This window comes from Rhinolophus sinicus, linkage group LG17, assembly GCF_036562045.2.
Source record: "Rhinolophus sinicus isolate RSC01 linkage group LG17, ASM3656204v1, whole genome shotgun sequence".
Lineage (NCBI taxonomy): Eukaryota > Metazoa > Chordata > Mammalia > Chiroptera > Rhinolophidae > Rhinolophus > Rhinolophus sinicus.
In genome coordinates, this window is record NC_133766.1 from 6,644,227 (window position 1) to 6,671,543 (window position 27,317).

The window sequence follows — 27,317 nt, forward strand, 5'->3', positions numbered from 1 at the left end:
ATGGCTGTTGTCAGTACACTGAAGGGGATAAGGAGACCATGGAGACCAGTTAGGGACCACTGTCCATGAGGAGATGATGGTGGTCAGTTGAAAATGTCAGCTGAGGAGGTGAAGGGTGGAGGTGGATGAATTCATATTTCAGAAATGGAGGCCATGATTGGTGTTAAGGGCGTGGTTAAGGATTGGGGAGCCCTTGGATGGATTCTGACACCTAATGAGGAAAGATGAGGTCAGGTAGAACAGAATTGGATTGAATTGGAAAGCCTGCCTATAGCCAAAAGCATTTTGTTAACTGGATTTTCCATTTTCCTTTATTTATTGTTTGGTCCTAAAAATGAACTTCTGCAATTGAAGGTCAAAGCTAACTGTAACTTAAACTCTTAAGAAGTATTATTGCTGTAATTTACCCAGGTGAAATACCTGTCTGAAAGAGTGGCAAGCATCTCCCTTCCCCAACACTACACACATAGTTTCAAGGTTGAGAAAGAGAAATACACTGCAGGGAAATTTTTGACGAATTGTTTTTTGTTTTTTGTTTCTAACTTCTGAAAACATGATCTCCTGTTTTCTCCCCGACAAGTTTTCTGTTTGGAAAAAGAGATTTAATGGAAGTTAGACTTACAAATTGGAAACATCAGTAATGTACAAGCTTTTACATCACTTTACTTTTTTTATTTTTGCCTTTTAACCTTTCACTTTCCTTCTATAACTTGTATAGAAACTGTGTCTATATGGAATCTCTTTTCTGTCTTTGAAAACGATAGTCTAGGTGCTTTATGTTTCCAAGAATGAAACAGCCTTTGAAATAATGTCTATTGCTTGTTGGCTTACTGGGTCAAAGAGGGAAGGGCTCACTTATCCTCTGACAGTGTTTATTTAGTAGGCTGCCTAGGTCTTTACTGTGTTCTGGAACCGTTTTTTGGGAGTTTGCGAGTCAAAGAAAGAAACTGTGATGTGGTTGGTGGCAAAAAATATAATTCTGTGTTAGCTATAGTTGACAGTTCCCACGTTATCTTTATTGCTTGAAATCAGTTTTGAAGATATAATAATTACTTTATGGTCCTTTATATATTAGATTTGTTTGTTTGTTTAATACTTTGGCCCTTTGCATTTTCCGTTTGAATTTTTATTCTTCCAGAACTCTCTGCTGGGATGGGGTTTTCATGTTAGGAAAAATAGAGGCTAATATCTCTGTTAAGAAGCTCTATTTATAAATTGATTTGCAGCAGACTTTTTATAAATTAGTAGATTTCTTTCCTCTTATTTCCTCACACAATTTTTGATCAGCAAGGCTGGATCAAAAGTAATTTCTTCATCTCAAGTAATATTTCAAAATGAAGTCTTTTAAATTATCTGTCACTATTATAAAGCTAATTAGAAAATTTGAGTTATTTTCAAAAAGATATCAATTTTGACAGCTTGATCTTTATGACTTTTTGTCATTCTTTCACTGATGCATGCATGGGGCTGTGTGCTGTTCGTGGGAAGTAGACTGTATTTTGAATAACTCGGCAGAATGGATATGTAATGTCTAAAAGAAAAAGTGGGTCTCAAATTTTAATATGCATTTGCATCGCTTCCCGATCCTATTTAAATGCCAATTCAGATTCCGGGTTGGTGGTTCTGGGACATGGAGTCCGACCACCTAAGTCACTTTTAGATGATACCTATACTGCGTCCTTGGAGCATACTTTCTGTAGCAACGCTTTAGAAAGCAACAAACAAAAAACAACTCATAAAGATCCCCATTTTCCTTTTACCCAGTGAATCATGTATAATCATCAGAACTGCATTTCTTTGTATAGAAGAAAAAGAATACAGAGTCTCTCTCCAGAAGACATTGGAGGCTAACTTCTTATTCTTCACTCTCAGAAGTGACGTTGTTTAGAGAATTATATTCAAGACCTAGTCATTTGTTTTCCAAGCACTGTAACCTCCACACACTGTAACCTCCAAATACTTAATTGGAACCAATTCAAAATTCAACTACCACTTTTATTTCTATTTGTAATTTGTTACCCATTTATTTCCCTTTATGTCATCTTTAAAATTTTACAGCATTAAAATATGAAAAGCTAATAAACAAATTAGTTCAATAACTCAATGTAAATTCTAGAACAGTTGCTTGACTCAAATAAGACCTTGTTTTGGTGGGTTGGCGATACAGTGTGTCTCTCTTGAAGTTTGGACTTTCCCACACACTAGTTGATTGTATGTAAAATGAGGAGTCTCATTTCCCGGGCACCATGTGGGCTCCCAGGGGTGTGTCCCCCCGCTTACTTATTGTCTGAGGAGAAATGCCTTTGATTTTCCCCAGGCGTAGAGTTGTTCACACCTGAGGGGTCATCCAGCCGAGTCACACAATTTCAGGGTCCTAAAGGAAAGTAAAACTGGCATAAAATAAGTTCTCCTTGGGGACATAGGAATTTGATTAAAAAATACAAGTTATGGCCTAGAAACAAATGTAATGGGCAGAGCCTTTCCCCCCAATTCAACCTGAAGTGAAAGAACAGCGTTGCTTTCCTGCCTACCTCCTGTGAGGACACCCTGCTTTGGAAACTCACTGCCCTCAGAAGCATTGCTGTGAGACTACTGAAGGGTCAAGAGGGCCCCTGGGAATTGTGGAGACAGATTTCACGGTCCTCCTGTCTACAAACACTTAGGTCTCCCTTTCAAGTGAATGTTCTTCCCGATGTTTACGGTGTCTAGGAAAGAGTTTTGTACTTTAGTAACTTTTTCAGGATTTTTAATTATCTTGCTTGTCTCAATATTTGTGAAAAATAGATCACATTCCTTTTTGGAGGACAGATATATGTTCCAATGGATAATCCAGAACACAAAAGAAAATAAAACAAAACTCTTTAATACCCTAGATTTACAAGTTGAGAAATTTCTTTTCCATACTCTTCCTGGGGGCCCATCTTTACTTTTATTCATAAACTCACCCTCCGTTTAAGTTTGCAAGGTGCCTGGAAATCCCTCCAGTCTTACAAAGGCTAGATTCTATCGGCATATTCTATAAATGAGTCTTGGTTTCCAAAATCCACCCTGGTGATATCGATGCCTTACTTGGTACATCTTCTGGTGAACTAGAACTCAAAGCCAGCTATGTCTCTATAAATTTATTCAGTCTGTTCTTAATTTGAATCCAGAAAATCTAGTGTTGCTACTGTATTCAAATCATAAAGAATGATGGGTTGTGAAACTTGGGTAGTTTAAACCAGTAGCCCTTGTTTAAAAGACGAGGACTTGTATATGTACAGCAGGAAAGGTTGTAAGACCCAGAGCTCATCTGAAGCTCAAAGGAGGAGTAGGCCGTTTAGTGTAATATTAGGGTTAAATTTAATACTCTGCACGTAGTAGGTAATTCTCCAATAGTAGTCTGTGCTATTTGGACCTATGCTACAGCATACTATCTAGTTTTATTTTTTATTAGGAGATTTATGAAGGTCTTGAAGGCAGTTCATAGGCAAACAACAAAAGAATTTGCAATTAGCACATATGAGGACAGATGAAAGGAACTAAGAATATTTACCCTTGGAAAGTATACGTTCAAAAGCATCTTCAATGACATAGAAAAATTGCCATCAGGTGTTCTCCGTTTCCTTTGGGGACAGAACAAAAGGAAGTCAATGGATGCTGTAGCGACAGGAACGGCAGTTAGATGTGAGGCAGACACACACAGTGGAGCAGTAAACACTGGAACAGGAGGGACATCCAGCTTCCTGGTTATCTTCCTCCCCTTCTCTGGTTATTGTTTCCGTGGTTGGGATTTGACGTCTCAGGGCCTGACGGATGCACGAGCTGAGATCCTGTCCAGCTCGGCGATCTTGCAGTCTACCTAGCAGTGAGTGTTAGAGGCGAGACAGCAGCCTACCCAGGGCAAACTTTCTACATTCTCAGTGCAACTGAGCTCTGGTTAATTGAAATAATTTCTTTAAACTCCAACTAGCAGTTAAGGAATAAATGCCAAAGGCTTAATTAGTCAGCTTCTATCATTTGCTAGAAACAAAACCTATAAACACTTCTCCTCTCTATTTGTTTTTTACGGTTTATTAATCCTTTGATCTGTTTCTCCTCAAGTTCTAGCCCCTTCCATTTCCTAGTGGCCTAAGCTCATCCTTTTAAGACTGAGTCTTTGATACGATCAAATTGAGAGAAAGGAGAGAATGTTTTTTAAGAAGTTACACAAGAAATGTATGGGTCAGTTGTTATCAGAATATGTAGCAAATTCCTTGAGACCTTAAATAACTGAAATGCCTTATAAAAATTCTGAGAGGTCGCGTTTTGAGGACTCTACTGTAATGATGTGTTCGGGTATGTAATGTTTAACTGTGTCGGGTGCTGTTCTCAGTGCTTTCCACTTAGTAATGCATTTATTTAATCCTCACCACAGCTCTGAGGTAGCTGCTATTGAGGAGGAAACTGAGGCAGGAGCATTTAAATAATTGCTCTGAGTCACACAGCTTGAGGGGAGGTCAGAGGTCGACCGAGACCTAGGAGGGCTGGCTCCAGAGTCCATCTCATAACCCCTACACTCTACCGACTCTCCCAACAGAGATAAAGGCAGGAAGAGGGTCAGACTTTAAGGGAAATGAAAGTTTTTCATGTCGCCCAAGTATCTCTAGGGCTGACAGTGACATGGACCAAGACCTGGACGTTTGCAAGGGTCAGGGGGTGCCAGCAAGCGGTGGGCACTTGCCTCCCTGTCCAGCTCCTAACAGAGCTCCTTCTGTGCAGAGGGCAGCTCGGTGAATTGGGTCGATGAAAACTTGCGGGAGACTGGCAGGAGAGGGCCAAGCTCAGCTGGTCCACCAAGGAATTGGTGGGAGTCCTTTGTCATTATGAAGCCATCAGAAACCGCGCGCAGCCTGGAGTGGTCACCGGGTAACTGTAGCTGGAAGGCTGCAATCCAAGGCACATCGTGACTTGAGGGGATTTGAGAACAGAAGGGTGGTTGCCACTGTTCGCTACCAATAGGTCACCTTTATAGGAGCTAAAAGGTCCTTTCTAGGTCACACCTGTCCTTTATTACCCAGGGGTGGTGTGATGTCTGTTTATGTTTTTACCTCCTGTCTTAGTCTTGGAGACCCTTGGTGTAGGGAAGAGTTACAAATCCTTGTAAACATACAAATGCTTGTATGTACTAAATAATCCTCAGAATGCCTCTGATTTGATGAATACCTGTCAAAACCTCTGATTTGATTAATTTCTCTTATTTTACCTGCCTTGTTTCTGAAAGGTTTATTTAATTCAGACATCACGGACCTCTAGAATTCCCAGTCACTCATAATCTAGGACTCAGACTTTATAAGATATACATCTATCCAGTACTTCATTTATAAAAACCAATGCAAATCAAGCAAAGATTTTCTTTAAAAGTTACCTATGATTAGACAGATACATTCATATGTTAAATTTATGTCTCATCCCTCCCCGTTCTTGAACTCTCTTCTTCACCACTCTACTTACCAAAAAAACTAACAAATAAATCTATAATAAAAATGGAAAATATATAATAAAACTGGGGACTTATCCAAGTTGTCATATTTTAGCTTATGCTAGCAAATGAGGGGTAGACCTAAGGGAAGACTGAGCCATGAGGGTTTTAAAACATTAGCATTTTAAAACTTAAATGAGTTTGTATGGGAGGCTGCTTTGAGGGTGCCTGGTCTCTTTTGAAGCTGCTGCTTGGTTTTCAGTGCTGCAATACTGCCCTCTAGAGGGCATCTAGAAACAAAAACCAAAACTGAAGCCTCATTCTTTTGGTTACTCCATCAAACTCCATTATTTAATCATCCTAAAAGATTGACCTTTTAAAGAGTTTACAATAACAGAAGCAGAATAAGGTAAAATCAAATTTGGCTAACATGTTACAATGTTCTTGCCACAGGACCTATATTTGAAGAGCAGCCATATTTGCATGATCATTCTGTTACTTTCTTCTTTCTGCGGAAAAATGCATTACTTTATAGATCACAGAAATAAGAAGTTTATCACAGAGAAGCCAAAGGGGTTCTGTTCTGGTTACCTCATAACACACTACGCCACGCCTGAGTGGCTCTGAAGCAATGATTTTGGAGTGGGATATACTGACATTCCACAGCCTCCTGCTACGATGCGCTGAACAACGTTGCTTCTGTCGTATTTGTGCCAAGAATACACAATCTAAATTTAATCATAAGGAAACATCAGACAAGTCAAACTGAGGGACATTTTACAAAATAACTGGCCAGTACACTTCAAAAGTGTCAGGTTCATGAAAGACAGACTGAAAATTGTCCCAGATGTACCAAGGAGACATAACAACCAAGTTCAATGTAGGATCCCAGATTGGGTCCTGGACCGGAAAAAGGACATTAGTGGAACATCTGCAAAAATTTAAATACTACTTTCTTGGTTTTGATACTTATTCTGTGGTTATGTAAGGTGTTAACTTGGGATGACACCAGGTGAAGAATGTGCAGAAATTCTTGGTACTATTTTTGCCAATTTTTTTCTAAATCTGAAATCATTTCAAAATGAAAGGTTTTGAAAAATTAAAAGCAGCCATTTCTTTTATTCACAATTTCATAAGTCAGGAATTTGGAAAGGATTCTGCTGTGTGGTTCATCTCTGATCCACATGGCTTTAGGTGAGGCAGCCAAAGATGGAGGAGTCACTTTCAAAATGACATCTTCATTCATATACCTGGCACATGGGTGACCCTTGGCCTCTTTTTCTTATGTATGGCACCTCGTCCTCCAGGCCCTTTCCTTTTTGTTTGACTTCTCAGAGCATGTGGGTCTAAGTGTAATCGCACTTCTTACATGGTGGCTGACTTCTGAGAGCAAATACTCCAAGAGAAGAGGCATGGAAGCTGTCAGACACGTAAGGCCAGAGTATGGGCATAGCTTCTGTGAAAAAAGCGTGGATTTGTTTTTTATCTGACAGACCTGGCTGTACCATTTACTAACAGTGGTGTCTCTGAGCCTCAGTTTCCTCAATCTCTATAACGGTAGCAGTAACCCATAGGCCATAAAGTTGTTGAGAGAATTAAGTGAAACAAATAAATAAAATACCGGATGTGGTGGCAGCAAATACGTGACCCTAATAATAATTGCGAGCATTTATCAAACAGTCAGCAAGGGTTCAGTTCATTCATCTGCTCTTTCCGTGCTGTCTCAGTTAGTCATTCTCCTTCCTGGGGTGGAATGCCCATATCGGATGAGCCAGAAAGGGCAGCGTGCGTTTCCCCTGGCTTTAGCTGCATTTATCTGTGGGCCGGCATCATTAACCGTGGCCCCTTCGGGCTTGATCATGTCTCAACGCCTTAGCGTTAGGACTTCAATGCCCACATACTCTTTATTTCCCTTTTATTTTGATCCCTGAGGCCCAGGTGCCGAGGCACATTTGGCACTTTCTGACACTACCTTTTCAGCAGCCGTTCTCAGTGCTGTCAGCGTTGCGTTTGACAGCCCCTCACACAGTCTGTCAGCTCCCTCTGAGCCCACGGCTGCCTCCTCATCACAGCCGACATGTGCTCAGTCTTTGTTCAGCGAGTGCTCTGCTGTCAGCCTTCCTTCATGCGGGATCGTGGGCGCTGCGTTGTTGGCCTACCCAGGAACACGAGCATCTGTACTTTGGAGCAATTATTTAATTTGGGGCAATTACTCGTAGGTAGGTGTTCTGGAAGCGAAGATTTTTCCAGGCCGTGACTGAATTTTGGAACAGCAGCTTCCCAGTTCAGGAACCACATCTTCATGCACACAAGGCTGATCTCACCCTGTTGTCACTGGACGAAGGTGGTGACCCTTTCTTTCCACAGCGAGCTGAGGTTATTGCCTCACATCCTGTAAGCGGCCCGCTACTTTTGTGAGTGTTTTCAATATGGAGACAAATGGTGAAATGTGGTTTGGGTAGAAGTCACCTATTTGTTACCTTTCCAATCTCTGCTCTCCAAATTTACTTGCCTTTACATGGGAGGAAGCACTGTGATCGGAATTAGAGGACATGTAAATAATACCCAGCTAAGGAATTCATGCGTTCATTCCCTGACTCATGGAGCCAACTTTGCTAACTTAGTGGTTAAGAGTACGACTCGTAGAGTTGCACCGATTAGGTTAAAATCCAGTTACTAGCTGTGTGACCTTGAGAAATTTACTTTGACTGCTCTGTCTTCATTTCCCGTGTAAAATGGAATTTAGGATTGTTGTGGGGTTAAATAAGGACACGTTTTCAAATGTCATTAATCCAGATCTTAGAACATAGAAAATGTTCGGTGGCTACTGGCTCTTATTTATTGTCTTACACTTGGAGTTGGACCTTTCACTATAAATAACAAGTAGCCATAATAACCTATCTACTTGTTATTTTTGCTCTTAATGACTCTCCGAATGTTTTACCCATTGAGTCCCGTTAGGAAGCCTAATTTATCCCTGAGTAGCAAGCAAACTGCAGCAGATTACGTATTTCTGAAAAGGGGGGGCATCTTGAAAACGTAGAACATCTTTTTTTTTGGAAAATGTATTTCAAAAAATACATTTCAGCCGAAGTAGGCAAAGGTTGGATCGTGTAAGACGAGGTGGGCAATAAAGTAATAATGGGGGTTCAGTTCATGGTGGTTTTAGTTCCCGTTGTTGACGGGGAAGCTGAGGACATTATCATCTTAAATCCAACCTGCTTGTTCTGCCCCCCTTTCCAACAGACCCAATGTGGATGGTTCCTGTAATTTAATGATACCTCTAATTATACATCTAAATGAAAATGCGCCTTATTTAAAAGAAAAAAATAGATATTTTAAACTATCCGACTAAGGTTGCCTTTATTACTCTCCTCTTAGCAAATCAGGATACATCTTGCAGTGAAATAAAGATCTTGGTAGATTAGCAAGTTTTTCCTCATTTTCAGCAACTCAGAGGTCAGGAAGTATCCTTGTTTGCCTGGTCTGGCCATGCTATTCTACTTTCGTTTACGGCTCGTGAACTCTTTGCTTTTCATGATTTTTCTGGATAATGTCTAGAACTTCATTTAAGCAGCTGCAATAACACTTGACTCTTCTGAACTTGTTTGAAGAGTTTACATAGATACATTTTTTCCTGGTAACTGAAAGTTATTCTTTTAGTTTCCCACACTTAAAAAATGATCTGCTTTTTATTTAAAACACATACTATGCTCCCTTCTTACGCACAATTTGTTGAACATAAGGTAACGCTGCTGGATTATCACAATGAGCTCACGTTAACTACTGAAGGGTCAAGACAGCTGTCCGTTTCACAGGTTTCTAAAGTATATCTTCTCTTTCTGTCAGACCTAATGTTTGAATTCTGACAACTGTCTCTTCAGGCTCTGATCCTAATCTCATCTAGTACACACTGCAGTTTTAGTTTGCTGCTTCTGATATCTGTAAACTATAAAGTCATATATCACCAAACTAATTTGAAATGTATATGAATTAAAAATTTGCGTAAATTTTTCTCTTGATGTTAGTGAGAGCTATTTTGGCCATTTAGAGATCTCTAATTTTTTTTTTTTTAATTTCTGAGTTTGTGTTTGCTTTTTTTATAGCTCGGTTGTCCCATGCTTTCACTTTGTGATAATTGAAGAAAAGGTTTCTTACCATAATTTGATGATGATTCTTTAACTGGTTTAGTTGGGTCCACGGGAAAAGAATAAATCCCAGAAAACTTGGGAGAGCTGATATAGTTGAATCGTTCAGTCATCAGATAAGCACTTACTGTGTACGTTACGCCAGCCCTGTGTGGTGAGAATACTGTTAAACTAGATCTGAGGAGGATTGGGGAATGTCCCCAGCCTTCTCCTAAATATATGTATAACCTTAGGCTAGTCGAGTTAATAGTCTGAAAAATAGGCATTCTAATGCATGTTATTATGAGAATCCATGAGATTTCGCTCTTCCTGTGCCCTCAAGGGGGCGGCGCTTGGGAGGGAGGCTGAGAATATAGAAGAGTTGGCTGAACAGAGTGGTATTTCCACAGAGTGCACTGAGGGGCTTGGGAAGGAGAGGAGGGTGGGAGAAAGCTTAGGAAAGGGACCAGAGCCTCATGGGGATTAGAGAGCTAGAGACAAGGGGACTTAGGTTTTGAGCAGTGACCAGGGAAACCAGACAGGGACTTGGTGGGTTCAGTCCGGATGGCATGTCAGTGAGGCTGGGCTGTGAGAACTCAGGACTGCCTCCCAGCTGTGAGCTGGGGGTGGAGGAGGGAGTGAGGAGGAGGCAGGAGGTCTTTTATCTCTTGGTCTGCAAGTTCCAGCCACAGTGGGCAGCAGCTAGTGGGTGAGGTTGCAAATTTAGGTTAGGAAAGCAAATGTTGCTTAATTGTAACCCAAGTGCTTTGGTCTGCAGTAGCCTTCTTTCTTTTTTCTAATTGATAAATGAGTGATCAGAGCCAGCCTAGATCGTTACTTGGTGTCGTGATGAACTGGGTCAATTTGTTTTTGTCTCCTGGCCCGATTATTCTTAGTTCCTACTGCTTTTGGTTTCTTAAAGAATGAATTGAGTAAACCGGAACCTCCAGCCAAGTATTTTCTGTTTATCATTCGTCCCTTCCATCGTTACATTATGTTTTTGGTGGCTAATGTGAAAGATTACATTAGCAAATTATGACAGGAATGCACTCTGAGTACCTTGCCCTAATCCTCACTTCTGATTTTGGAGACAAAGGGTGGTTTCTTAGCAGTTCTTTGCATAATATGTCTGATAGAGCTCCATGTCCAAAAGGCAGACAGGTATTTGTGACTAAGATGAAGAGTGCACATCAGATAGACTCCGGACTTATGGGAGATGTCAGCTCCTACTTGAAAGATCGTTCTCCTCATGTATGATAACTTCTGACGCTGTCATCTTGAGTGTATGATTCCATCCCTTGAATTTAATATCTCAGCATCTCTTCAGAGTCATTGGGCTTAATCCAGAGTTCACAATTCAGCGCCAGTATGGCTATTTAATGTGCTTACTCCTAAAGAAATACCGCTCTGGTTGTCAGGGGGCAAAAAGGAAAAGCAGGTCTAGCAGATAGCTCCTAATCGCAGTCTCTAGTTGAAAGCAAGCACGAAAACAAACATTACAACGATAAGAACTGTAGTGGAAATCCAGTGTGATGCTTACAACTCCCCTCATACGCTCTGTCTCCATTATCAGCAACCACTGTTTGTGTTTTGTCTTGTTTTGTTTTGTTTTGTCTGCCACTGGCTGTGTAGCCACATCAGCCAGAGGTACAGACAAGGCCTCACGAATTTCAATGAATAATTTTTGACTTCTGCATCACTGCCATTTTCATCTAGAAACTTGAGTTTTATAAGCCTAAGATCATGCAAGTAATCCAGAAATAGATTGAAGGACAATCATTTATTGTAAAAACAATAATTTTATGTGAACATTAATTAAATAGCACTTAAATTTTGCAATAGGCCTCTCAGAACAGGAAGTTACTTTTTTAAAAAATCTCATGGTTTAATTATTATTGAATGCATATTGTATGCTGTACTGATGTTGACTCTCTTTTCTATTTCAGGGTTTGAACATCATCTTTCATGTAGCCTTGGCTCTTCTGAAAGTAAGTCTGTTTATATTTTTAAGTTACCAAACTCTCTTACCTCTCTGCCCTTGGAACTGGGCATAATTCAATTTACAGCCTTTGACCCAGTCTATATTCTTGAACACAAAAAAAGACTTCTCTGAGTAACTCTGATTCTCTCTCCTCCTCCCATTCTTTGTTGTTGTTTATTTAGAGTTTTGTTTGTTTGTTTGTTTTTCTTATAATCCATTTAATCTTGCTACCATAGCATTCCTTCCAGTTACTTTTTAAAAAAAGTTTTCATGTTTTCATTCATACAAGTTGGATGATATGAGAGAAAAAATTAAACCTTGCTTTCTGTCAAAATGATGCCATCTTTTAAAAAAACTACTTCTTACCATAGTAACATCCCTGGAGGTATCTAAACATATAATTGAATTATTAGAAAGCTTCTGTAACATACTGACTGAAAAAGAAACTGCTACATTTCAATTTGCAGTTCTTTCTCTGATAGCTAGAAATTTATAAGACACTTGAGAATTCAATTATAATTACCATGTTAGATTTATCAACATATCAATGCAGGTTTAACAGTGTGGCAAGACATTTGCTGTAGAGTTGGTGAAAATAACCCAGTCGTTTTTTGTCCTTCAAAGAGACAATTCTGTTATTGAAGGCGATAATTGCCTTGTTTATAAAAAGATACAGGCTCACCTTTCCCCCAGTAAAACATAGTGGTTAAAATTGCAACACGGGATTCAGACAAATTTGGTTCTAATTTCACCTCCAATGTATGACCTTGGACAAATTAATCTAAGTGCTCAGACCCTGAGTTTTGAGATAATAATGGAAACTAATCTATGGGATTGTTTTAAGAATTAAAAAAGTTTCTAACAGTGTCTAGAAAATGTCGTTGCCTAATAAATGTTAACTGTCATTATTGTGATTACTATTGTAGTCACATGAAAACCCAGAATTAGTTTCTGGACTCCCCATCATTCTTCCACATTTCCCAAAAGATAATGACTTGACAGCGTCCGAGAGCCTCTTGATGTTCTAGGAGAGCTTCCGGACTTGACCATTAAATGGTTCCGAGCAAAAGCATGATGTCATACGGGTCCTACCCAACTCAGGAAGAGGGTCGCTGCCCCTCATCTCTTATTCTGTTAAACGATTGTTGCTGTTTTGTGTGTGTGTGAAGTTCACGAAACGTACTTTAAATTGTTCATTAAATCATTGAGTTTAGATACGAACAATTCTTCTGCCAAAGTCAGTTCTTTTAGAAATTAGGAAAATAAACTATTTTCCATAAAATAACACCAACATATCTGCATGTATCTTTTAATGAAGTGATGGATCTCTACCTCTAATTTATTTATTTTTTTTGTCGTTAAATCCAAACCAAATAGTTTCTACAGTGCTTTCTGTATAGGCCTGGAATAAGACTTGTAGAATGCCCAGTTGTGAAAGTAGTATGTAATCCAGACTAAAACAATATTAAACCATAAAGTAAGTGTAAGGAAGTCCAACACAGTCCTGGTTTTTCCTATCACGTCTAATTTTTGTTGCGTCTCAGATATTTACATCTTTCCCCAAATGCCTTTGCTCATCGTTTGATGACCTTTCTTTACCGGTACTCAGTACATGCTCAGTGCCACGACCTCCTTTCGTGTATCAGCCCTGGACTGTGTCAGTCTAGTACTCTGCCCGTCTGGGAAATTACCTTTCTGATTGACAGGGTTTTTTGGCTTGATTGCATTATTCGCATTTGGTTTTGGCCAGGTTCACTCAGCTATGGCCTGTGCAGAGGACATTCTTTAGCCACTGGGCAGAAAGGCTTTTGTATCTTCTCTGTTATAAATAGACACTCATCTAACATCATCTTGGGGAATTCGGCGAATTAGAGCAGGTGAAAGGAGCGCCTCCTCACTGCTATTGGCCTGTGTTTCTACCCGTTTCTTGTATGAGTCCCAGTGCTGACCTCGCATAGAAACAGTATGTACCGCTGAGTTGAAGTGTCCTTAATTGATCCAGTTGAGAACTTTTAGAATCTTCCCACTTTGGTAGTTTAGGCCCCAAGCTCTCTGATCGGGACTGTTAAGTGATCTCTTTCAGTAACAAGTACTGAACATCCACGAAGTGCTAGGTACTCTTCCAGGCATCAGAGATTAAGTATTGGTGAGGAAAGACGCTGCATTCATGGAGCTTACATTCTGAAGAAGGAAAGGTAGCAATTGAACAAATACAGTGATTTTAGCACGTGCTGAGGTTTGCGAAGGAGAGTGATGGTGCAGAGTGGAGAAGGGAGATCCCTTCTTTAGATTTGCTTGTCAATAAAAATGCTCTAAGGATGATATTTGAGCTGAAAATTGAATGAAAATAAGTAACCTGTGATGCCAAAATCTGGAGAATGAGCCTCCTAGGCAGAAGAAGCACGTGCAAAGTCCTTACAGAGGGTGTTTCTATGCTTCAGAAAGAGAAATAAGGCCTGTGCTGGAGTGTGACAGCGAAGAGAAGTTGGTGGCTTGACTGGGTATTAGCAGTGGAGCTAAGACAAGTGGATGACTGTTCTCCCCCATCTACTTGTGACAGTTGGCCAATTTATCCCCATATTGTCACCAGAATCATCTTTTTAAACAGATTTTATTACTCACTATTCAACAAATATTCACTGAACACCTTTTCAGAGACAGAATGATTCTATGTGCTTGACTAAATCAGTGAACTGAAATAACAGAAATGCTTGCCTCCATGAAGCCTGTGTTCTTGCAGTAGACAGTTAATAACCAATACACATAACAAATATGTAAACATAGTATGTGACCCGTAATAGTGCTCGAGGGAAAAGGAAAAGTACGGCAGGGTAAGGGGAATTGTGGGTAGGTTTTACAGTATTAAGTAGGGAGTCAGGGGCGGTCACACCCAATAGGTGAGATGGTCATTGGTCATTCAAATATCTCTTTTTGGTAAACGTCTATTCAGATCTTTTGCCCACTTTTTAATTGGGTTATCTGTCTTTTTGTTGTTGAGTTGTAAGGGTTCTCTATACGAATATATCCTTTTGGGTTTGAATGATTTTTGCACATTCAGTTTTGTAATTTCCATGAACTCCTATTGTCCTGTTGGTGGCAGCAAAACACTATTCCTTTGGAAATAGACGCTCATAGTGGAGCACTTCAATGCTGTGACATTGCTATTCCTTTATGTTGGTTTCCCTTCCAACAAAATTGGTTGTTCGAATGTTTAGTTTGTTTCTAACTTTTCTCTAGTGTATCTTCAGTACAATGATAGGTTAGTTTTGGGGTGCTATCTAGTAAATGCTAAAACAACCAACAAGTAGGAACGTGGACTTCTAACTAGTACAAGATACTCAAGGAATTTTAAAGTTCCAGAAATAATGCATTTCATGGATTAGAGATCAATGTCAGGAAAAAGTGTATTTCATCGTAGTACCATGCAAGTATTATATAACACCTTATATTTGTTGAAGTGATTTCTCATTATTTATTTCTCATGAGACCATCCAGAATGCCAGGGAAGGAGGATGGTTGGCTAAACATGCCATGTTCCAAGTTGTCAGTAATGAATTTAAACTTAATGTGCTCTATGAGGTCACTTGACAGAGATAAGAACCACAAAATCCAATGTCCTCAGTGACATTTTTGTGAGAAAGCAAAGTACTCTTACCACAAAGTCATTCAAGCATCCCTTCCTTTTTTCTTAAAAATCTTGCTCCACCTTTGTCTTCCTCTGCTCTGCTCCTGTCTTTAATGAAGGTAAGCTCTGCCTTCATCCCAAGGCTAACTTCCCATCTGCGTCCTTGATCCCAACTTTCCTGCCTCCCTTTGGAGAAGCCTGTGATGGTTGCTTAGTTCACGTATCCAACAGACATTCAGGGAGCGCGTACTGCTGACAGGCTCTGGGTCAGGTGTGGGAGCGTGCAGAGACGACAGTCTGTCCTGCAGTTGTCCTGAGTCTAGTGTAGGAGGCAGACTAGTGGACAGTTATAATTCCATGTGATTACTCTGGGGTCTTAAAAGGGAGCCTGGGGACCCCAAAGACAGGGTGCCAAATTTATTCTGGGGGAAGCAGGAAAGACTTTCCAAAGGTGGCAACTAAACTTAGAGGAGGACGTTTTGTGCAGAGTGAACAGCAACCAAAAAGTGGCACGAGGAAGAGTGGCAAGGCCATCCTGTGCCATGGTGCTTGAGGGTGAGGCATGGGGCGGGGCTCTGAGGGGCAGGGATTACGTTTCCGCCACCAGTTCACTGTGGGGTTTTAACCAAATCATCTAAGCTTTCTCACGCTTAATCTCCTTATTAATAAAATAAGGGGACAGAGACTTATGGTTCCTAGAGCTCTTAATTTCTGTCTTGCCAACTGTCCATCTATTTCCCAATGCATGTGTGTATATATGTGTATGTGTGTATGCATACATATGTACATAGATACACACTGTATGTGCATACAGCCAGCTCCCTCCTTCCTTGAATAGGTACGAATCATCTTGTAATTAGCATATTTCTTGTTTAAATGCTTGGCTGAAGTTTATCTTTGTCTCTCTTACAAAAAAGAGTTTGTGGAGCAAGATAATAAAATTAGGAGCAAAAGAATATTCAATCTATTATAGTTAAAAATAATACCAGCAAATTATTTTCATCACATTCAAAAGGCCTTTTAGCACCATTCTTGAATATGAACAACCCATTTGTTCTGAATTAGTGAAATGTTATTGTGTGTATAGGGGTGTGTGAGGGCGGGTGTGTGGGTAGGTGTGTGTGTAGTGCTACTGTTAGTCTTAGCAGGTATTTCCAGATACCATGTAACATGTTGGATCTGTATTTTAAAATTCTGACAACTATCATCAATAATTATTTAATTGTATAGCATTTACTGTTTCTGATGAGTCTTCAAATGCACTTCAAAAATAGTTAATAAATCAACTTAATAGTAATATGCCTGTCACTTGTGGAGCACTTACAATGTGCCTGCTGCTGTGCTAAGCATTTTTAAACTAATCTTCATGACCTTTCATTTTTTTTCTTTTGTTTTTATTATCGTAAAATATATGTAACACAAAATTGACCATGTTAACCATTTCTAAGCATAGTTCAGTGACCATTCACATTGCTGCATTGCTGTGCAGTCATCACCACCACCCATTTCTGGAGCTTTTTCATCTTCCCAAATTCTAACTCTGAGCCCATTAAACAGTTCCTCCCCATTTCCCCCCTCCCCCAGCCCCTACCAGCCATTATTCTACCTTCTGTTTCTATTAATTTGACTCATTTAGTTACCTCATAAAAGATGAATCATACAGTATTTGTCTTTTTATAACTGGCTTACTTCACTTAGCTTAATATATGACCTTTAATTTTAACAACAATCCTTTAAAAGTAGATATGCATCAATATCCCCATTTTACAGATGAGGAAACAAAGGCTTTAAGAAGTTAAGTAACTTGGCTAAAGTCATTCAGTTAAATGACACACCAGACTCAGAACTGGGCGGTCTTACTATAGAACCAATGCCCTTAACCACTAAATTATGGGGTGTGTGTGTGTGTCTGTTAAACCTTATGTTTACCCTGTGAGGAAGAGATATTATTCCCACTTGATACTCAGTCCCACTAGCTTTCACTTAAAATTCCATGCTTCTTTACATTGTATAGCAGGAGACCCTTAAATTGTAGTGAAATCAGCTTCCATTTCACAAATCCACATTGACATTGTACTGTGAATGAAAGAAAGTTTTTTATCCAAGTTTTTAGAAGACTGTGTAGGGGAGGAAAACGTTTTCCTTAACCCTGTTAGGGTCCTTGCCTAGATCTGAAAATTAAACTGGCAAAGACAGATTAACAGGAGGAAAGCGTGCAAACGTATTTAATATATTTTACATGACATGGGAGCCTTTAAAAGGAAATGAAGACCCAAAAAACTGGTGAAACTTGAGTGTCTTCATGCTGGATTCGATGAAGAGGGGACAGTCATGTAGAAATGTGATAAGACCAATGGGGTGTGAGCTAAATGTAATAAAACTGGGGAAAACATCGCAAGGCCTGTGTGTTTGTATTCTCAGTATCCACCTGGTTGGGAGATCAGGATGTTTCTTTCCTCCAGGTATAGGGAGGTCACCTCTCACTTGAGGGTCTCATGACCTGCTTCAGGGACAAGGGCAGGGGAAGGTCAGAGAAATCTTTTACCATTTTCTACCCTTTTTTCCTTCAGCTTAAAATATCAAATAGGCCCAGGTGCCATATTTTGGGGTAGTGTGTTCTGAACCTGGTCAACTGCATGCTCAAAGATAGTCGTCCAGTTTTTAAATGCCAGTGTTTGAACAGGACAGAAACAGAGCAACAGCAGCTAGGAGCCTTGTTATGTCAACAAACAACTGAATTTGTGAAAACACACTCACTGTCGAGAATGATCTTGAAATTGAAATATTCTCTGCACTTGACTCACTAGAATAATATTTGATTCCTGCATTTTGTCTGGCCATTTCTTCTTTCACAGCCTTTAGGATGTGTGAAGTTATTCCTGAATCCTATTTAATACCCCACTCAAACTCCATTTCACGCTGACCAATCTCTGTGTGTGAGCTGATCACAGGGCGATATTATCAGGAGGCTTTTGTCAGAGGATGTCACTGCCCAATAAGTTTTTATGACCCTTTTTATCTGCAAGAGTTGCTGGTATTGCTTCTCAGCATGAAATAGACTGATTTTGTTCATTAAAGTGCTGACAGGGTTGATGACTCACTCTGGGAATCAATCGATATTATCACAATAGTATAACCAGTTAGAGGAAATTCAACTGAAACATATAAAAATCTATTTAATTCTTGGTTTATGCAGGTTGAAATATGCTTCTTTTCCTGGAAATACAATAGCCAAAAACCCCATAGGCTAGCTCTTTTTTTTTTCTCCTTTGTTGTTTTCCTTTGACTAAGGAAATTTGGTTTGGGCAACACTAAATGAGTTTAGAACAGAATCTTATTTGGGGCATATATAACCTTGATTAATTAGGGTATAGTCTAAGCTGCTATTTAAAAAGAGAAAGAGCACATGAAATAGAAACCATAAAAAATAAAGTGCTTTAAATAAGAGTTTACTTCTCTCACACATACCAGTCCACAAAGAGGAGGACTGGTCCCAGAAGGCAGGCAGCTCAGCTCCATGAGGTCACTCAGGGCTTTAGGTTCCATATAACCTGTTTCCCCCCAAAATAAGACCTAGTCGGACAATCAGCTCTAATGCGTCTTTTGGAGCAAAATTTAATATAAGACCCAGTCTTATATTAATAGAGTAGGTCTTATTTTGGGGGGAAACAGGGTATGTTTTTGTTCCACCATCTCCTAGGACTTTATCCTCATGTACATGGTTAAAACTAGATCAATGCCACATCCAAGTTCCAATTCAGAGGAAGAGAGAAATTTTAAGCTAAAGTACAAGGCAAACAATTTCCCTTTTAAGTAAATAGTGAGGGAGTTGAACACATTACTTTTGCTCATATTCCATTGACACAAATGTTGTCCATGGTCACTTAGCTACAAGAGCACTAGGAAATACAGTGTGTACATCAGCAGCCATGTGCCCTGTTAAAATGGTTATGTCTATGGACCAAGGGGGCAGTTTATTAGAAAACAATTAGAATCTGTCACAGCTTGCCCCTCTGGCCATTCAGTATATGTGGTCACCTTTACTCCGACATGGACACACTCCCTCCCTCTCCAGGGACGCATTCAGAGGCCTCATTCAGTTACCTTATCTGCTCAAAGCCAGGGACCTCTGGATGATGCGCAGTCCTGTGTCTCACAGTCCGCTGACTTGCTCAGCTCACATCCAAGTACCGAAGTGGAAAGTATAGGAAAAGTGTAACTGTAATAAAAGCTCTCATTCAGCAAAGGGAGGAAAGGGAAGCACAGCGTACTGAGCGCTCCACAGGAATCCACCAGAGCCCTGCTCTCGTAGTAGAGAAGGTTTCTGGATCGCCCATCTGACTGCCCCTTGGTTCTCATCTCTGGGAACTACACACTGTTATCCATTGTCTCTGTGGTGACATCTACAGTTAGTGCTAGAGCGTATCCCTTCCTGGGAAGATGTACAGTTTTCAAAGCTTGCTTTCCCTTTGCGGAGATTTGGGGACTGAGAGTTGTTTTAGTGATTAAATATAGGCTTTTTTTTAGGCCTTTTGATTTCTTTTGGGAACTAATTCCCTGAATATTTTTGTAGGGTTTTGGGTTGTTTTTTTTTTCTAGTCAGTTTGTTTTGAGTAAAGAGATCCAAAGGTTTCTTCTAGACATAGTTCTTAAGTCTAATTGTATTTGTTTGTCTGTCTGTTTTCAGTGGCCCATTCTCTTCTTCCTCCATCTTGATATTGGTTACCCTGAGGCACTACCCTTAATTTGATCTTTGCCTCTTGGCTAACTCTATGTTTTGGCTGAGATGGCTTAATGAGAGATACTTGTGAAAAAACAGAGAACCTAGTTATCCTTCTCTTTAGGGGGCAAGTTAGATTTTCCAATTCTGAGGGCTCAAATCACTGTACTTCATCACTTTAGGTTATAGACCACTTTTCTTCAGAGCGACAGGTATCACAGACACATACCTGGTCTACCTCTGACGTTAGCACAGACAACAGTACAGTGACATGGCTTAAAAAGGATCACCAGTTTTCCAGCCTGCAATATTTGTTTTTTTGCCTTGTCTTTCATTGAGTCATGAAGCCAAGAAGCTTATTTTAAGTTTTAATTTCTGGCAGCACCTCATTTTTGGGTACCAATTTCTATGTCAGAGTATAGGCTTAACTGCCATTTCAACCCAAAATACAGTGGCTTAAATAAAAAAGAAGTTCTTTCTTCTTTATGTGACAGGCTATAGAGATAGCCCTGTGGTCCAGGCCTGTATGCAGCTCAGCTCCATGATTCAGGGTCCCAAGTTTCTTTCATCCTATTGTTTTACAGTAGGGATTGTCAAACGCAGTACTATTGACATTTTGGGCCAGCTAATTGTTCGTTGTAGGTGGCTGTCCTTTGCAATATAGGATGTTTAGCAGTATTTCTGACTTCTCCCTGCCAGATACTGGTAACACTTCACAGTAGTTAAGACAAAGAAAAATATCTCCAGACATTACCAGATGTCTCATGGAGGGCAAAATCACTCTGGTTGCAAAACATTGCTTTATAGTATCTTAGAATCATCTTCATCTATGTGGTCAAAGCAGATTTTGATCCACAATGAAGAGGAAAGCCAATCAAAATAGGCCTGATGTTATAATTAACAATGACATTAATATAGTAATTATAACTTTATTCTGTATGCTCAAAAGTTAAGTAAAGAAATGTGAGATATGAAAGAGACCCAAATTGAATTTTAAGAGATAAAAATTACAATGTTCAATAGAACTAAGAAATATATTGAATGGGATGAATGGCGGGTGAGATATTGTAAAAGAAAAGGTTAGTGAACTTGACCTAGCAAATGAAATGATTCAAAATTAAATACAAAGAAAAAAATAGTTTAAACAATGAAAGAAAGGAATAATGCATTGTGAGACAATTCACAAGACCTCCTGAATATGTAATTGGGGTTTCTGAAGAAGAGGCAAGGAGAAAAGGGCAGAAAAAACATTGGAAGAAATAAGAAATAATGGCTAAAGTTTTTCCAAATTTGATGAAAACTGTAAGCCCACAAACCCAAGAATTTCAATGAATTCCAAGCAAAAGAAAAATGAAGAAAACTACACCAAAGCATGTCATAATCATATTCTTCAGAAACAGTGGTAAAAAGAAAAACCTTAAAGGCCACCAAAGAAAATAGACACAATATCTGCAAAAGAACAATGGCAAGTGTTACAGCAGATTTCTCTGTAGAAACAACGCAATCAATAAGACAGTGGAACAACATCATTAAAGTACTAAACCAAAAAAAAATTTTTTTTAAAGCTAAAGGAAAATACTTTGACAGACATACAAAACCTGAAATAATTAATCACTAGTAGATATGAATTACTAAGAATGTTAAAGGGAATCCTCTGACTGAATCCTCTGACTAAACATATGACTTTTCTTGTTATTTAAATATCACTAAAATATAAATCACTGTTTAAACAAAAATAATAACAGTGTGTTGGGGGGTTTATAACATATGTGTAAGAGAAATGTGTGACACGGACAGAATAAGCGCCAGCAGGGAAGAAATGGTAGTATACCATTGTAAGGCACTTGTACTATATAGGATGTGTATAATGTCGCTTGAAGGTAGGCTGAGATAGGTTAAAGCCACCACTAAAACAACAAAACAAAGAGTTATAGCTAACAAGCCAGCAAAAGAAATAAAAGAGAACCTTAAAAAGTAGTCAATATGAAAGAAGCAGAAAAAAAGGAAAAGGGAAAGAAGAGCAGATTAAGTAGAAAACACATACCAAGATGATGAGCACTTATGCACCTAATAAGACTTCAGTGCAGACAGACCAAGAGAGAAGTAGAGAAGACACTCATTACCAGTAACACGAATGAGCAAGATGACATGACGGCAGATTCTAAACATTAAAAAGAGCAAGAGAATATTATGAACAACTTATGGCAATAAATTTGACCACTTAGATGAAATGGCCAAATCCCTTGAAAAACACAAACCATCAAAGCTCACTCAAGACGAAAGAGATCGCCTGCATAGCCCTATATCCATTAAAGAACACTCTTAGCATAATACATTTAATTGTGCAACTTGAAATTTTTACTAACTGGAGACAATGAAAGCATAATCATATGGATACTATATTCCAACAACTGAACAACTGGTGTGTCAATCTTGTGACTTAAGACATAGAAGCTGCTGAGAAAAACAGCACACGATTGACTATCAGAACAGAAGTCTTCATGATTTGCCTCCCTCCTAGTCTTAACTCTCTAGTTAGACAGAGCAGCGATGAAAAAGCATTTTGCGGGTAATGGTACCTCCATTCTTCCACAGTTCTGTACACTTCCAGTCCCTTGCCTCTCTGCCCATCCCTCTGGTGGGTTCCTCTTCTCAGTTTCAGCAATAGATAAGTCCTTGGGCCTTCTGCTTTTTTGCATTGCATAAATTCACTTTCCAAAGAGAATAATTCCTAAATTTTGTCCTAGCTCACGTTCCAATTTTGTATCTTCAGCCGCCCTCTATAAAATCTTCAGAGGCCTTTGATACTTCTTTTCCATTATCATTATTCTTCTGTGGGTAAGAATATTCTTACGCACAGCACACCTCCAGGGGCACCATTTACACAGACAGTGAGCTGCACGTCTGCACAACGTGTCCTTGATGATGCTACCTGCATCTTTTCATCCTCCCTTCCTGGAGCTAAACTCTAGCATTGTATCTGGAAGTGTCTTTGTGTCGCATAGCACATCCCCTTTTGTGTTTATACAGAGCCTTCCTATCCCCTATGTTCTGGCTTCAACCTTGCCTCCTTTAACGGATGGTTCCTGACTCTGCCAGAAACGAGCGTCTGCTGCAATTACAAAATATATTATTCACTTTGAAGCGAGCATCCTGCTTTTTGTTTTATTTCAATGTTTCCTATGTGTATGTCCTATATTCTCCAATTAAACTGTTTATTGCTTAAAGACAGTCTGAAGCTTCCTTTGTATCCCCCCAGAGAGTAAGTGTATTCCTGCCTGTTCAGCAAGCATCCCTCTCTCCCAGATTGATGTACAAAATAGCAAAGGGCCGGAGGATTAACCCCATCCTTTTTCCAGCTGTTGCATTTCAGTAGATTACATCCCATCTAAAGCAATATTTGAGGTAGTTTCGATTTTTCCCTAAAGATCCATGCTTTGTTTTAAAGTTTAATATTGGAGAAAAAGAAACCACATTAACCCTTGCTTCTCTTGATGAATATTTGTTAATTGTTTATACAGTAAATACAGATCTTTTCACATAGATTATGTAGGCATAAAACTCTTTTCCTTTGAATTCAAAAGTCCATGTTTCTGAAATTAATTTTTTTACTTGCATGACATGCCCTGATTAAAATTTCCCTCAATTAAAATGATCAGTGTTAAGTACAGCCTCAGACAGTTCCATCTCTTTTGTCCTGTATTTACTAGAAATTCACTGACTCCTAAAGATTGAAAATTGACGTCATATACCTTAGTTTCGGCCTGACAACCCTCCAAAACCCTATTTACGTGGATGGTTCTAACCTCATCATGTATCTCTGCTCCATCTAAATTGGAAGTGAACTAGATTAGCCGCATGCAACTTGGGCTTGTCTGCTTTCTTATGGGAATAGCCTTTCAGCCCTTCTAAATCTACATGTTTTTCAAGTCCAGCTTAAAAAACTGTCTAAAATCCACGTATAAGTTTTGACTCCCCCGAAACTGAACTACTAATAGCTGACTGTTGACTCAAAGTCTTACTGATAACATAAACAGTCAATTAACACATATTTTTGTATGCTATACATATTATATACCATGTTCTTACAATAAAGTAAGCTAGAGAAAAGCACGTGTTAAGAAAATAATAAAGAAGAGAAAATACATTTACCTCCTGTATGTATTTATTGGAAAAAATCCCCGTATAAGTAGACCTGTGCAGTTCAAACCCGTCTTGTTCAGGGTCAGCTGTATATGTAAATATAAAACAAATGGAAACTGGAACTTAATTCTTTGGTTAATGTGTTTATCTAGCCCAGCTAATTCCATTTCAAACATCTTACCCATTTACTTGTAGTTTGTATCTTCTCTAAATGTAATAGCTGGTAGGGGAGACATATGGAAGTGTCTTCCATTTACCACAGTGATTTCCGTGTCATTTTCTTGAGTTTGACTTTAATCCTGTTATTAGTAAATGCTGAGCATCTGTGCTCTTGGGCAAATAAACCTGTCAATCAGATGGTTTTTTTAAAGGTATATTTTACGTTAATATTAGTTCAGGTGCGTGTGGGCATTGTTTAGAAATCTTTGAGAACTTAAATGATTTTATTTTGCAATACTTATTACTTATGGCCAAATAAGTTACTACTTTAATTAACACTTATACTTTGATTCCACTTGAAATGGAAAATATTGTTTTATTTAATACTCCCCTCCCCCAATATATTTTACATATCAAAATCCAAACTAAAACAATGACTTCCGGGCTTCATTTGTGTCCATCCCGCAAAGTATCTGGGTCCAGGAATCCACTGCCAGAGCACTAACCTGCCTGATGACGAGAGCCCCTGTGCTCCCCAGCTCAAGTTTAGTTAACATCCTGGAAAATAACATTGAGTTTCATTTATTTTCCTGTGACTTTGACATTATGTGCCAGTATTTTCCCTCTCTACTTTTAGAAATCTATAAACGTCGTACTTGCTTTCATTTTGACCTTTCTTCTTAGTAATTTAGACATTAAAAGAGAAACACACTTACCATACATGACTTTAATATATGACTTTTAAAAAATTAAGCCCATGTTTTAATTCTATTTATAACTCATCTCTTCATTTAAACGTCAGTCATTTCCTCATTTACTCAATATTTATTTAAACGATCTGTGACGACAGTGACTAGAAGTCTTGGTAGTGAAGATGCAAAGATGAGTGTGCTGTAGTCCATCTCTAGTGGCTCACAGAGAGGTGAGGGGGACAGGTATACAAATAATTGCCAAAGAAGAGTTATTGTATGGTCATGAACAAGCAGGGTGGATGCAAAGGCAGAGGACGGAGGTAATGGCAGGGGTAATTGAAAGAGAAAAGGACATTTGAGTCTTGAAAAATTAGCAGGAGGACACAAGGAATGATGTTTTAGGCAATGAGAACAACGTATGTGAGGAACAGTCATCATAAAATACGGTATGTTTGGGAAGCTCTGTGAAAAGATCACACATGAGGTGTGAAGGGGACAGATGTAATTGGAAAGGTAGGATAGGTCTAGATTGTCGGAAGGGTGTCTTCTGGTTAGGGTTGTGTGCTAACCTTTGAACCTGTGGGCCAGCAGGTACCTCCCAACAGTTATGTGGTCATCAGGTATGGTGTTTTGGGAAGATAGTTCTGGAGAGAGTGAGAGAGAGAGAGACTGAATGTGAAGAGACTGGTAATAAGTATGGTGAGTAGTTAGGAGACTATTAGAATAGTGGATGGGAGAAATCCCGAAGACTTCTTTTTTTTAATTAAAATTTATTGGGTGACAATGATTAGTAAAATCACATAGGTTTCAAGTGTACAAGTCCGGAGTACATCATCTATATATTACATTGTGTGTTCACCACCCAGAGTCAGTTTTCCTTCCATCACCCTGTATTTGACCCTGTTTACCCTCATCTAGCAAAGGCTTCTTGAACCAGACTGTACCAATAGAGATGGGAAGGGACGGGCAAACTGAGCAGCATTTCCCAGATGCTTTTGGGGGACTTGGGGACATTTGGATGTGTCAGATGATGAATACTAAGAGTCACTACTGCACCTGAAGCTGAAGTAGAATAATATTGAATGTCAACTATAATTAAATATATATGTGGTCACGGAAGGTGGAGTGATAGTCAATGGTATTGTAACAGTGATATAAGATGTCAGGGGTAGTAGCTTGGGGGAGAGGGGCTATCACTTTGTGAGGGGTGTAAATGTCTACCTATTTACACCTGAAACTAATAAAATTGAAAGAAAAAATATTTTTTAAAAAAAGAGTCACTGCTATTCTCCACTTTTATTTTTTTAATCTCTCTTTCTCATCCTCTTAAAAACTTCCGTGTCATGTTCTCTCTTCAAGTTTAAGGAAAGGTACTGCATATAAAGTGTGTTTTGTAGAGAAGGCAGCTTGTTAGATCTTACATATTTCTCACTTATTTCTCACTTATTAGTGAAAACCAGGGTGTCCCTAGGCAATTGAAGAGTGCTACCAGATCAACCTCTGCTTGGTTCCGCTTAATGTATTATGGTTTGAGCTCCATTAATAATTAGGCTTTCAGAGAAAGTGACAAACCAGCTGATCTGTTAACCAAACTTTGTGCCTCAAAGGCAGCAACTCTGAGAGCTACCATGTCCACGTATCAGGGGACGTTCCATTTCCTCCCCTGACTTGGTGAAGAATATTATCTCTGGCAGTTTTGCATCAATGAATTATATAAAGGGAGACATAATAAGCCACATGTACTTGGAAAGTTATACAAAGATAACAAAGAGCTGTTTTTCCTTCACGATGCGTCTCAGAAGCAAGCCTTCTGTTTCCATGGCAACCACACAGGGCCAGGCTCTCATTCTCTCCCATCTGGCTTGCTGCAAGAGCTCTATGACTCGTCTCCCTTCAGTCTCTTCCTCTCTTAACTCCCCTGCCTCTGCTACCAGATTAGTCTTTCTAAAGAATTGTCTTCGTTTATTACTTACCTGTCTTTTGTCCAGTGAAGCCCATCGTCTGGCATTCCATTTTCACCATAATCTGGCATCCAATGTACCTACTAGGCACATTATTCTACACTGTTATGTGGGTCCCCTAATTGTCCCCATGTTGTGTCTTGTCTCCGCCATAAAGTCTATAATGCCACTGAGGATAGAGACCCCATTATGTGCTAGTTTTGTAATCCACCTAGTGCTAGGCACAGCTCTGGGCTCATGGCATGTGCACAGAGAATTGACTATTTCCTCTTTCGCCCTCTACCCCAATTTATTTATTCCTCTCTATCCCCACTGGGTGGGAGGGCTGTTTCTGGTTGTTTTGTGTTGTTCATTTCCTTCTCCTTTCTAAAATAGTTGACAGTTATATAGCATATATTATCTAAAGCTTGCAGGATACTTTAAAAAAACAATATTATCATATCTTTGCTTTTCAATAGAGAAGCCTCTC

General features: G+C 39.3%; 1 protein-coding gene across 4 annotated transcripts in view; it reads left to right on the top strand.

Annotated features, from left to right (window-relative positions):
• Positions 1-27,317, top strand: part of RABGAP1L (RAB GTPase activating protein 1 like) — a 423,826-nt gene that overhangs the window by 279,373 nt on the left and 117,136 nt on the right. For all 4 annotated transcript variants that reach the window (XM_019725918.2, XM_074322089.1, XM_019725841.2 and 1 more), the window contains exon 18: positions 11,514-11,555. In XM_019725918.2, coding sequence (XP_019581477.2) covers positions 11,514-11,555 — 42 coding nt within the window. The remainder of the gene's footprint in view (positions 1-11,513; positions 11,556-27,317) is intronic.